At 43.9% G+C, this 13,572-nt stretch overlaps 1 protein-coding gene across 36 annotated transcripts in view; it reads right to left on the bottom strand.

Moving 5' to 3' along the window:
- Positions 1–13,572, bottom strand: part of PCBP3 (poly(rC) binding protein 3) — a 293,840-nt gene that overhangs the window by 95,167 nt on the left and 185,101 nt on the right. For 32 of the 36 annotated variants that reach the window (XM_019523272.1, XM_019523269.1, XM_019523265.1 and 29 more), the window contains 3 exons: positions 4,987–5,058; positions 2,366–2,389; positions 567–599 (listed from right to left, as the gene is read on the bottom strand). In XM_019523272.1, coding sequence (XP_019378817.1) covers positions 567–599; positions 2,366–2,389; positions 4,987–5,058 — 129 coding nt within the window. Of the gene's footprint in view, positions 1–566; positions 600–2,365; positions 2,390–4,986; positions 5,137–13,572 lie in introns of all 36 variants that reach the window. The other 4 variants (XM_019523249.1, XM_019523250.1, XM_019523247.1 and 1 more) reach the window with 1 other exon arrangement.

Below are 13,572 nucleotides of genomic sequence, written 5' to 3'. Positions count from 1 at the left end.
CATGATCAGGGGGCAGCAGGGCAGGCCTTACGAGGAGAGGCTACGGGACCTGAACCTGTTCAGCCTCCACAAGAGAAGGCTGAGGGGGGCTCTAGTGGCCTGTTACAAACTAGTCAGGGGGGACCAGCAGGCATTGGGGGAGTCCTTGCTCCCCCGAGCATTGCCAGGAGTGACTAGAAATAACAGTCACAAGCTGGCAGAGGGTAAATTCAGATTAGACATCAGGAGGTGCTACTTCACTGTCAGGGCGGCTAGGATCTGGAACCAACTTCCAAGCGAAGTGCTGCTGGCTCCTACCCTGGGGGTCTTTAAGACAAGGCTAGACAATCATCTGGCCGGGGTCATTTGACCCCAGTACTCTTTCCTGCCATGGCAGGGGGTCGGACTTGATGGTCTGCTCAGGTCCCTTCCGACCCTACTAACTATGAAACTATGAAGTAAATATCTGCAAAGCTTTAGGCTGCTGTGTACTAAAGCTCCCACCAGCTAAATGGCATGAGCAAGCTCTTTCTATTAGTCTCATGTGGGTTTCATTAGCAGTCACTTCAAACAGCTGGGCTGCTTACCTCCTCACGCATCTTTTTCACAGTCTCTCCTTTCTGAAATAAGAAGCAGAAACACAGCTATTGTAACATAATCAAACACGTTCATCTTACACTGTATCCCTACTGAAGCTTCTAAAAGCTATTACATTTCATAAAATATAAACAAAAACACAAAAATCTCTCTAAAGGGCTCCTGCTCTTTCCTCCATTCCCACATGTCAATTGTTTGTGTGTATACTCCTAGATGTTTTCATATGTAAAAATGTCGCCTTTGTACTCTTCAGATCTGCTCCCCAAGTTCATTGCAGTCAGTACTGCTCACTGTACAAATAATATCATATTCAAATCTAGTTAATATCAGTACACGCTGAATGTCTTTCTTTTCCAATTTCCTACTAGCAGCAGAATAGAAGCCTCCACGGAATAAATTCACAAACACTCACAGCATGTTTAGGAAATCTGGCACTTCAGTGTATTGTTTAAACAATGTGGTTGATGCCATATGTACATTTGGATTAGTATCTAGAAAGCTATTTCCACTTAGCTATTAATTACTCATTAGGAAAAGAATGGACAATGGAAAAATAAAAGCCAAGTTCAGGAGGGTAGATAGTCTCCTTATTAAAATCATTGTTAAAATAATCTCTTCTTGAACACACCTTGTAAAAGTATGACAGCATTCTAGAGTAATGATCTTCCAAACTTTCGAAGTAACCTAACTGCACCATGGAATAACACAGAACTTTTTACAGAGGTACAGTTGACCAAATGAGGTTCTATATTCTTTACAGTAAATGCCATCCAACTTGGAATTTTATATCTGTTCACCTTTTTTTTAGGTTTTCGTATTTTTTCAATAAGGTTGTGCTGCCATGCTTAAATTAGCACTCATTCCCTTACATTCTCTTACTCTGCTATTCAAGACTTACGTGCAGGGACAGATCCGGGGAGGGGTACACCTGTGCAACTCCCTTTGATTTTTGGTACAACCAAGGTTTAAAACCAACTGCCTCGATGTGGCAGCAACATTTCTAGTCAGGCACTGCTGAGGGAATCAATTGACTTCATGGCTCATTATAATCTACCCAAACCCTTCTAAAGTCTTCATTCCACAGCTGTTAACAACCCTCCCTTCTTTTTAATGTTCCTGATTTTTCATCAATCAAGTTATCCTTTGTTCTGCAATTCTGCTGTCTGTGAGCAGCTCCTCTTAATGTTGTTCCTATTTCACTACCCTGCAGATTGTTTATAACTCATTCCAATGAAGTTATATTTATTTTTGCTTCAATCTTAAATTGAATATACAATCCCAGGCCCCTAGCATATTAGTAAAGTTTCTAGTTTATCTTTAACTAGAGATGAATAAGTGTTGTTTTTATATGTGATGATGTAACTCACCATCTGCACCCCCTTTTCAAAAGTCTAGATCCACCCATACTTGTGTGTACTTGTTTGCTGTTAACTGGATTACCAATGTTGCAAAGACCAATATCTGTATTGACAACTTACTACCCTTGTTGTAAAGCTATTTTTTCCCGAAATGAACCAGGGGAACATAATCATGACCATATACATTAGTAGCCAGAGTGATGCAGAAAAGTTGAGAAAGAAGTGACAGTACTCTAGATGGACTTTTTAGGGAAAGCACTCTTTGATCTAATCTCCAAACACATGAGAGGTCTGTCACACAATCACATCTATAGATCTTCCAGTAATGACAAGACAGAATTAACCGCTATCAGAATGCAGGTTGCAAGTACTGTACATGTTCAAGGCTTATCATCATGGAGTTTCTAAATATGCAAGTGAAGATAAATTACCTTCCCAATGATGCTTCCAACTTCCTACAAAAAAGCCAAAGATAAAGACAATGAAATGACAGAACTATAAGACAATCTAATACAAGCTCTTAGTTAAACACAGGAGTTTGTATGCTAAGTGTGTTAAAGCCATCACAAAAGAAAGATGAGCAGAAGGAGAATTACTTCCTTATTTGAGAGGGGGTACTTACATTAGTTTTACAATATAAAATTTTACATAACCTGCAGAGGTTATAGCTTTAGTTGCTTTTTATGTTGCCACATAAGTAGTCTTGGCTATCATGCATGGCACTAATCCAGGAAAGCAGCCATGTTTAGCACAACACAACTATATGCTTGAGAGCTGTCCTGAATAGGGGCCTGTATATCTGTCAAGAAAAGTTTAAGTGGTTATCTGGTATTCTAGACAACCTCTTTATGAGGCAACCTATGAACAAACAGTGGTATCGTCAGAACATCAGAAGCAAAATCACACACAAGAAAATAAATGTCCGAAGAAAATAAATTCTTCAGTAAAAATCTCCTTTAAACAGAACGATGAGGCTCAAATTGGATAACTCTGTTATGCATCACCTCAGCAGCATGCCACTCTCCACCACAGGAGCACCACCACTTCTGCAATATTCTGCCAAGCAAGTGAATAGTTCAGCATTTCCAGGTGTTTCATAATGAAATGGAGGCAGCATGATGCTATGGGGTTTCCCAATGCTAACGTACACCTGGCATGAGTTCTGGACATGTTTGCATGTGTGTCTAATTAGTGCAGTAAAGCCCACAGCATGAAAGCAACAGGAAGGTGTTTCTGTTAAAGTCCTACAAGTTGGGTGCAAGTATGGACCTTCCCAATACCGTGATTTAAAGGAGTGGACTTCCTGAAGAAGTATTTCTTGAGTGCTCCATCATGACAATCAAGGGGACCAGCATCAAGAAAGGCAATTGGGATGGCACAAGGTGTTGAAAATTTCATAACAGAAAATCTCCCTTTCCTTCCTTCCCATACACCCTTATGCTTCAAGGTCAAATGTTCTCTGTCAATCTCCTCCACCACCCCATCGACACAAACTTCAATTATAACAACTTATCGTTGGTCTCCTTGATACATTTTTACTCTTGTAAATAAGGGGGATGGATTTTTTTTAACTTTGAATTAGCATAAAAAGGCTGAGAAACAATGCTAAAGTAGAAGAACAATGCCAAAAATGTCAGACGTCAGGTGCAGAAAAATATCTGATTATGTCTCATCTGGAACCAAGCTTTTCGGAGCGCTAGTGATGGGCCAGTCAAGGATACGCTGCCTGGGAGAGGTCTGAGGTCTGCTGCTCTCACAGAAATGCTGGCCTTCAGGTGGAGGATTGCTAATGGATGATTACTGTCCTCAGAGCCAAAAGCACCAGGTACTTGGCTGACTCTTTCTCCTTCACAGGTGCTGGATTTCCTGCCCTTCTCATTAATGCCCTGCACTTCTCCCAGGGACAGTCATCCACTAGAGAGGATACATGCACCAACTTAGATTTCAATGGCCCCCACTTTCTGCAGGGAAGGTCACACATGGTCTCCCAGAGTGTGGGGCTAGGCACTGACCCCTGCAATGGCCCTTATACACAAAACATCATAGCTCTGGCCAGGCATAATCCCTGAGCTCTGCTCTACCATGTCTCAGCATTGCCCAGACAGCAGGCCTCCCAGCACCAGGCCCTGGGGCTGGTAGGCTTGAGCATATTACTGTACAGCTTTTGATAACATCCTTTGTGGCCCCTCCATCTTGTCCCACTCTGATGCTCGGCCTTCTACTGCAGACAAATGATTTATTTCTAGTCTCCCTCTCAGGACCATCCAGCCTTGGCAGGGAAGGCACACAGTTGGACCCCTCTGGTGGTGCTCTGCAGGGATATGTCCCTCTCAGGGTAATGGGAGGGATCCAGTGCCTGGTGCCAGAGGAAGGGGAAACGAGCATCTTTCCCTGCGTATGCTCACACGAGGGAACACTGCCATGTGTTTTCTGTAGTGTTCTTGTTCTCTGCTGCCTATATCAGCCCTGGGGATGAATAGAGACTCCAGATGTGGGAACAGACCACCTGGAGACTGCCTGCATTTCTGGGGGGAGGCTGTGGGCACAAGGATGCTCCATGAGTAAGCATGTGTGTGGGCACATGAGTGTGTGGGCAAATGAGTTTGCAGAAGAGTCTCTGTGTTGCACTGTGTCTAGTGCGTAACTGTATTTGATTGTTTGTGGGACTATTCCCCCCACCTTTTTTCCTGCTGAACACCATGCAGCCAGCTTGTATTTCCCAGTGTCCTTCATGAGACCTCTGAGCCAGAGCCACACGTATCCAATCAGAGCAGTCTTATTGCTCCTAAGGGCTGGCTGGGAAGGAGCAGAGCCTGGGCACAACTGAACTACTGCAGCAGGGAAGTAGTTGCAGTGCCACACTCACCTCCCCTGGAGCAAGCAGAGCAGGAGCTGTACATCTCTGAGTTCGAGTTCCTTCCCCAGGCATGCTGACCCTCGCCCAGAACTATGCCTAACAGCCCAATCAAGCACTTCCTTTGAACATTTGTTATTTCATTATTCATGGAAATAGAACTGAAATGAAAATAACAGAAAGTGTGGCCCTATTTACCTTTCCATGCATGAGCAGCCGGATGGTGAGGGTAACATTCAGGCCACCTTCAGAGACTTTTGATTCCATTTCCTACCAAGGTATGGGAGATGAGCGTTAGGTAACAGGGAGGCCCCAAGGCAGGACAAAACAGCCCTAAAATAATATCACCTGTGAAGACAGAGAGGAAGAGCAGTTTTATTACCATCTTCTTGAAGAATGAGAGGCTTACCAGATAATCTCCCTCTTTCCATGACATCTGAACCCCAGAAGCACACCACTTCATTAGAGCAAACAGTTTCTGAATACAGCCACTAACATGATGCTTAGGGATCTCTGCACAATCACACTGAGTAATTTTACACTTCCTTTATTATTAACCTGGACTGATAGATCTTGCTTTCCCTTCTTGTGAGAGCTTGGGCCCTCAGTTGGCCTAATTTTCCTGGCTTTGATTCTTCATTACTAGCTCCTTGATCATTAATGGCCTGAGATCTAAAAACTGCCTTCTACAGAACATTAACAGTTGAGTGCCTTGCACACTCCTTGAGGTAAGGTTCAGAGATCACTGACCAAAGGAGTGAAATAGAGCTCTCATTCTTAGCTTTCCCGAATACCCTGGCTTTTTCTGCTTGTTTTTGTAATTCACAGAAGGCACAGGTGTACTGATGTGAGACATGCCTTCTTGCTTGTGCAATGTAAAATGAGCTTTCTACATTGCCACTTCCCTAGGAGATGGGAGATGCAGACTGAGACAGAGAGAACTCAAAACCAAACTCTGCCAGTTGTCTTTTCTCCATCTTGCTTAACCCACACTCTGTTAACTCAGCTTAAGACATGCCAACACTGCATCTGTGCCACACCTGACAAAGCTGGTATGGAGCAGGCCTCACCCACCAACTCCCATTCTGTACGTGAAAAATCCAGAAAAAAAGCCAATGTTGCTGCCTTAGGGTGGCCCTGAGTGCAGGCACACAAGTATACCCAAGACAGAGAGTCTAAGACCAGTGATGGGCACATGCTAAGCACCTGTTTCAGGAGATGGAGCATATACGAGTAGGTGGGGAGCCTAGTTAGCTTTGCTTTCTAGAAGGAAGAGTCTAGCTATATTTATGTTCTGTTGATCTATTTCTCTTTGCATTTCTCTATTATTTATCTCTGTAGACTACTTAAATGGCTCTCCCTTTCCTACCACTTTGCCAGAACCCTCAACTTCCTACCTCTCCGACAGCTCCCAACCTCTCTTTATGTCTCAGCTCATTTAATGTACTTGTCTTCACCTCCTCCATACCTTTCCCTGGACCCTTCAGGACTGGTTTCCTTTCCAATCTGCTGACATCACCCTCACAAGGGTCTCAAGCAGTCTAAGCCATCTTTGCACCTCCACTATTCTCAACTCTGCTAGAAGCCTGATTATTCCTGACAAAGTACAGTAGCCACTGGGCAGCTCTAACTTACTATCTCTCTCACAATGGCTGCAGGGCTGTGCTTGTAAGGCAAGCAGTGCAGAGGCACTGTAACAGTGCTCTCTCACTTACTTTTACCACCTGGGTAATGCTGGGATCTGTTTGTCCCCCCTTTATGGACATTTATATTATCAGAGGTAAAAAGTACAGGAAATCAGGGGGAGTGAGCTCCATAGGGTGTCTCTTAAGGTCCCATCCCCGCCACACACACACAATGCATTTCCTACACTCCCATGCCATTTTTGCAAAGAAGGAAAATAAGGCCAATTTTCATCACCCAACCACATCATAATTTACACTGAAATGTCAAAGGTGATAGGGCGTGGAGCCTTTGGCCCTCTGTGTGAGGCACAAGCTGGGATTGCAGCATATCAATGGTTCAGATACCTTTTCAAATCCACACAAGGGCTGTGGCAATGCAGTTTACTAAGGGATCACTTTTGTTATCATTGCAGCCTGTACCCATGCCTTGCACTTTACACACTCCACAAGGAAGGTGGACATGGCCAACTAGATGCACAACACTTAAGGATTTTGGAGGGTGAGAAATGTAAATGAACCTCTGAGATATAATTTGTTTCTAAATAGTCTAATTAAAGACTAGACAGATAGACACATGCATAGGTACAAGTGCCAAGACTGGAAGGAGAGAAACACAAATTAGTGATGAGTAACCGAGCAGTAAACAGAAGTCCACTTTCTTTGCTCACTGCATGTTCTATCTTGGAAAAGGTCTCCATGGCGAGTGAAAATTAAAGCCCTCTTTACTGAAAGAAGAGAAAACCCATCAGAACAGATATCAGAGGCCTCCTAATCCTCACTTGTTTAATGCTTTTTATAAATTACTCTATTCCTTTCTCTAAATTAACAGAGCAAAAGCTGCTTGCTAGTGGATCCTGATTCTTTCCAAACTGTTATCAACAATCTTTGCAAATAGAAGAACACTGTGCCCAGGAGTACAATGTTGCCATAGGCAAAAGACCATGGAATGCTCTTAGCTATCTGCCAGCTCCATCCATCATACTCTAGTCTGACTGCAAAAGGTCTCTCTTCCTCATGCTACATGTGATTTTGGCTACAGCTGCAGCACTGACAAAATATGTACTCCAGGAGAGATGGTCTTAAATTAGACTGACCTAGACAATGATGGCTAGGTGTGCTGCCCTCTGCAGAAAGCTGCATTCCCCAAGCAAAGGCTGGGATAAGCATACTGCTGGGCCTTTGAAGGAAGGGAGAGAAGGACAAAAGAGACACAGGACATCTCTGGCCAGGAGAAGAAAAGCATTGTTAGGATGGCAGAAGACAGGCAGCCTGGTGTGGCCATCGGAGGGAGCAGCTTACAGGTTCAGTTCCTCCCAGTTCTTGAGTGCAAATAGAATCAAAATGGCAGGGTGATTTTGCTATGGACTGTTGATGGTTTAGGCAGGGATGAACCTGCCTTGGGCAGGGAACTGGATTAGATGACCTTGTGAGGTCCGTTTCAGCTCTATTTTCCTACAGTCCTATGTTAGTGTTAATGTACAATGTAAAATCCCTTCCCCCCTCATATACTAGATGCTACTCCTGAAAGATCAAATTGGCTCCAACTTATTGCACAGATGGGCCCAGTAAGAATGCCAGGGAGAGACAATGGACCAAAAATAAATAATGAAGCCAGTCCATGGAATATACCCCCCAGGATGTTCTAGCAAGTCCCAGCCAATCACTTGCCCATGGCTACCCATGGGCTGGTCCCTCCAGTCCTGGTCCCCAGCATATACACACTGACATTTTTCTCCAGTTCAGTTCCTTTGCTAAATTAAGATGAATACAAATGGTGGATTGGGTGCTACAACCTGTATCTGCATCTAATTACCATGTATGTGTTTAAATATGCAGGAGTGAGAGAAGGATTTTAGTCCAAACATTAGCAGGTATTTGCACAGCAAGGCACTTTTCAGGGTAGAACTAAACTTGCAAAAGCAACTCAAGGAGGTTCCAGAAGAACAGACTGCAGCCTGACTGCATTTAGGGCTGTAGCCTCACTGCAAAGCAGGCTTGATCCAATTAGCAACAAAGAACTGAAATCAGACAAGGTAAAAAACAAATAGGAAAAGCTAAAGAACCTTTCCATTATTTAGCCGACGTGACTGAATCCATATAAAAGTGGAATGGGTTAAACCCAGAACAGGAAAAGGAGGCTGAAATGTTACTGGGAGAACACACTGGCAAGTTCCTTGCCAACATCGAAACCTGGGTAAGCCAATTTCTACCCAAAATTTTGTCATTTTAAATGGATCGGTGTAACTGTTCAGTACCTGGAAAGTAATGTTGGGAAAATCAAAGAATTACAATCATAGATGGTGGACTGCTGAAGCCTGACATGGAAATTTTTAAAAGACATGGAACATCAGTTGTGTCTGTGTTTGTATATTTAGCAAATTTGGATTGGCTAGATCAGGGGTATCAAAGATCCAGCCCACAGGCAGTATTTGGCCCACAGAGCCCCATCATTGGGCCCTTGGTGCCTCTCAGTCTGGACTTGACCCATATTTCACAGGCCCTGGATGCATGCTGCACACAGTGCTTTTCCAGCCAGCCTGAGAACCACACTGCATATAGTACTTACCCCAACTGATCCAGGACCTGCACTACACATACTGCTAAACCAAGCTGGTCCACAGTTACAAACCAACTGGAGTGGATGCCACATAAGCCAAATGTAATGGACCGGACCAGGCGCTGTGTATGGTGTAGTCCTACACAGGCCAGAGCCGGGGCTAAATTCACTGGATCAGACATGTGGAGGGGAAGGGTCCTTCAGCCTAATCCAGCCCAAAGGGCCAGATGATTTTGACAGCCGTCAGCTACATGGAAATGGACCAGTTGCTGATAAGTCAGCTGAGTTGGGAAATGTGTGCCAGAGAGTAGATGCAGCAGTTAGGAGAGGCTCAATAGGCAGCTCTTGTGTATCATGTATAGAATAGCTACCTTTTTATTTTGGGCAATGTGCAAGTCTTGTCATATCTGGGGGATAATTATCCTTTCACAGTAAATCCAATTTTACACATTTTGCATTTCATTTAATAAAAACTTTTCCAGATTTTTTTCAATGGGGGAGGGGGGGATCTGTGTTTTTTTTTTCTGACCCAGAGAAAATCAGAGCAAGTTATGCTGCCTCTGCAGCACTTTCTACATCCCTCTAACACCTCTGTTCAGTTTCATCTCCAAGTATACTGTCTAAACACAGAATTTCTCTGCAGCTAATTCATAGATTCATAGACTTTAGGGCTGGAAGGGACCTCAGAAGATCAGAGTCCAGCCCCAGTTTCTCAGAACTGAAATATTGCTTTATGTGGCTCCATCTAACAGAAAACTGCTTGCATTCTGTCCTCTATAATGCCTTGCAATCTGTAGCTATTCTGCTCAGGTTTGCTTAATCCCTTAGTATATTAGTGCTGGGAATTTACAGATATGTGATTTTGTCATCATGACTATGAACATCTGGTGCTTCCCTTTGCTCAACCCAGGATTTGTTTGTCCTTAAAATACAAAAGGGAACCACAGCAAATCTAAGTGGGTCCTCATGGATGACCCTGCTTTGGCAGCTACACTGAGGGTACGAATTGTTGCAATGAAAACAGGCACTTGGGATTTATAAATACTTGTGTATAAAGGCACTTGTGTATAAAGCACAGCCTTAACATCTAAAAGCCTAAAGTGCTATAGACTCAGAGGAAGTTCAAACTGAGATCTGAGTAACGCAGCTTGGTTTATCTCTGGCTGAGTACTTCTCGAGTTTTTATTGGTTGGGTGTTTTTTTTGGCAGCTGCAACATTCCCTGATCCCCTGAAAGCAGCAGAATTTTTCCTACTTATGATCGTAGCCAATTACCACTGATTGGTTGAAGAAAACCAAAGAGAGGGGAAAGATAAATAATGAATCTGATTTTCAGTTGCTACTGGGAGGCCACTGCAAGCTACAACACTGGTTAACGAAAGGTAGGTCATACCAGACTAACCCAATGTATTTCTTTGATGAAATAATTGATTTTCTAGAAAAAGGAAATGCAGTAGATCTAATTTCCTGGACTTTAGATAAGCCACGTATGTCATTACTAGACAACATAAAGGAGATGGAAATGAGTACAAGAATTGTAAAGTAGATAACAAACAAAGAGATCACAAAATAGTAAGGTTGGAAGGAACCTCAAGAGATCATGTACTCCAACCTTCTGTTCAAGACGGGATCATCCTTGACTAAACTACGCCAGTAAAGTTTTCTATGTAACCTAACGTCCAAGGATGAAGATTCCACAACCTCTTTGCATAGCCTGTTCCAATGCCCTCGCAGTGAGAAAGTTTTTTCTGAATACCCAACCCAAATTTCCCTTGCTAAAAGATAAAACCATTGCTCCTTTTCCTGACCACTGTGGCCACAAAGAATAGTCCATTTCCATCTTCCATATAACCACCCATCAAGTATTTGAAGACTATTTTTAAAGTTCCCCCTCAGTCTTCCATTTTCCAGATTTAATAACTCTACTCCAGTGGCTTTCAACTTGTGGTTTGCAGACCACTGGGGATCTGCAGACTATGTCTAAGGAGTCCATGAAAGATAACTATGATCAATCAAAAGTATGTGAATACCCACACTTACAATTCAAAGGGGTCTGCACCTCCATTCAAAATTTTTTTAGGGGTCTGCAAATGAAAAAGGTTGAAAACTACTGCTCTAGTCCTTTCGGCCTATCCTCAAAAAACATGTTTCCCAAGCCTCTAATCATTTTTGTCACTCTGCTGGATTCTTTCTAATCTGGCCACATTTTTCTTGATGTGAAGGTCCCACAACTGAACACAGTACTCCAGATGGAAATGGTTCATGCTGGTAGGTGAACCATCATGCTGAAAGAGAGGTTACCAATGGGGTACTACAAAAATTGGTATGTTCATTAAAGACACTGGCTCAAAAAGTAGGAGTGTGCTAATGAAATTTGCTGATTATACCAAGTTGGGAGCTACTGTCAATTCAGAGAAGGATTAGAATTCATATAAGAAGAACTGGTTGACCTTGAGGATTAAAGTCATAGAGTTGGGATAAAGTTTATTAATACAAAGTGCAAAGGCATGCAATTAGGAACTAATAGCAAGATTTCTGCTATATGTAGGGGGGGTTATCACTTGAAAATAACAGAGGAAAACAAAGACTCAGGTTTACTTGTCAGTCTCCAATGTGATCAACTGTAACAAAGGCAAATGTGATCCTAGAAGTCTCAGGTGGGTATTCCCAGCAGCGATGGGAAAGTTATAATGTCACTGGCTAACCACTGCAGAAACACTGTGTATGATTCTGGTCACTAGGGATCCTAATTTTCTCTAATAAAAAAATCCCAAATTCTCTGACTTAAAAAAATAATCCCAAACCCACACTTTCCATGATTAAAACTAAACAGCACTAAATCATATATATATATATATATATATATATATATGATTGAGGCACTGGTAAGCTTCCAAATTCCTTTAAAAACTGTAAATATATCAATAAAACACTGTGTTCAGCTGATACATATATCTACATAGATATCTATATCTATAAGAGACAGAGACCTATATATATAGATATCTAGAGATAGATAGATATGCATTTCAGTTTAATTGCAGGAAAAACACAGTTTTGCAGTTTTTAATCAGAGAATTTTGGATTTTTTAATCAGAGAATTTCTGATATTTAAACAAAGAAAACCAGAATCCTTGCTTATCATAGTCACCTTTCACTATTTGAATTCATTTTTCTTGAACATTGGTAACCAACAGGGATCCTGCTTTTATCACTCCCAAGCCACAGCCCACCCAGCCCTGCTGGTGCCCCTCACTCCTGACCTGCAGCTCCCTGCCCTGCCAGAGGGGCCCCCCAGCTGCCAGAACTATGGGACCAGGGCCACAGCTCACAGCCCCCTGCCCACCCCAGCAGCACCCAAACCCTGGATGCCATGTGCAGGAGGCAGTGGCTGCTGTGGCCGAAGTGTGGTGCAGAGCCTCCCCCTACCCCGCACCACCCATGGGTGACAGGGCTGAAGCACAGCCGAGTGGAGCACATCAAGGACGAGGGAAGGATGCAGGTGCAGGGCTCCCCACCTTGCTGTACTCCCCCCAGGGGCCTCTGTAGCCCAGTGGGCAGGACCCACTGCAGGAGGGCAGGGTGGCTCAGTACTACATGGTGGGGAGTCCCAAGCCTGCAGCAGGCAGCCCACATCCTCCTCCACCCTGCACACAGATCTGGGGCTCCCTGGGAATGCATGCAGCAGCAGGGAGCCAGTCCCCCCACCACCACCTGGATGAACTGCCTGTGGTTTCATCCTGCTCCCCCAGCCAGGCCCCACAGCCATGCATTCCTGCCCCAGCCTGGGCCCCACGCTTCAATCTGCATCCCCCTGCCCCTCCCCACATCAACTATGCCCCCTCCCTCTCCCACAGACTTACCTGAAGGCAGCTGGATGAGCTGCTCTCCATCGCTGCCTGGCTGTATTTCTGGCCACGTGCATCCCGTTCTTCCCAGCCAGTCTGCAAGCCTGACAGCCTGCAAGGGGAAACCTGCTGTTTCCCATGTTTTTCTCCTTTAAAGGAGAAAATCCGTGTTTTTCCCTAGAGAACGGAAAACCGAGATCCCTGATGATAAGCAAGGAAATGGACAGCCTGTACTTTGAAAGGATATTCAAAGTACTTAGCAGGTTTAGTCCAGCAAAATGAAGACTGAGATGGAATATGATTGTTTTCAATAAATACACTGGGGCAGATGAAGCACCAATGGGAGAGAAAAGCTATTTGGGCTAAAAGACAATGTCAACACAAGAAAAGAATGGATTAGAAGTGGCTATGAATGAATTTAGACTTGAAAGTTTAAAAAGATCCTAACCATCCGAGCCACGAGGCTCTGGAACACCCATCTCAGTAGGAGTAGTGTAAGCAGGGAACCCGTTTTTACGATGGAGCTCAATCAGTTTATGGAAGGCATATGGTGTAGATGCCTGTGACAACAGGGCACTGGACTCAGTGGCCCAGGAAGTCCTTCCAGTCTTATCACCTACGTTCCCAACTTGTTGGGGGTGTTGTATGGGTGACTGGTGCCTCCTGAGTCTGGGGGCACCAGATTGTGGGGGGGG

Source organism: Gavialis gangeticus, unplaced genomic scaffold (genome assembly GCF_001723915.1).
Source record: "Gavialis gangeticus isolate Ggan-Ray unplaced genomic scaffold, GavGan_comp1, whole genome shotgun sequence".
In the NCBI taxonomy this organism is placed as follows: domain Eukaryota; kingdom Metazoa; phylum Chordata; order Crocodylia; family Gavialidae; genus Gavialis; species Gavialis gangeticus.
The sequence above is the reverse complement of the archived record's forward strand: the minus strand, read 5'-3'. Positions and strand labels throughout refer to the sequence as shown.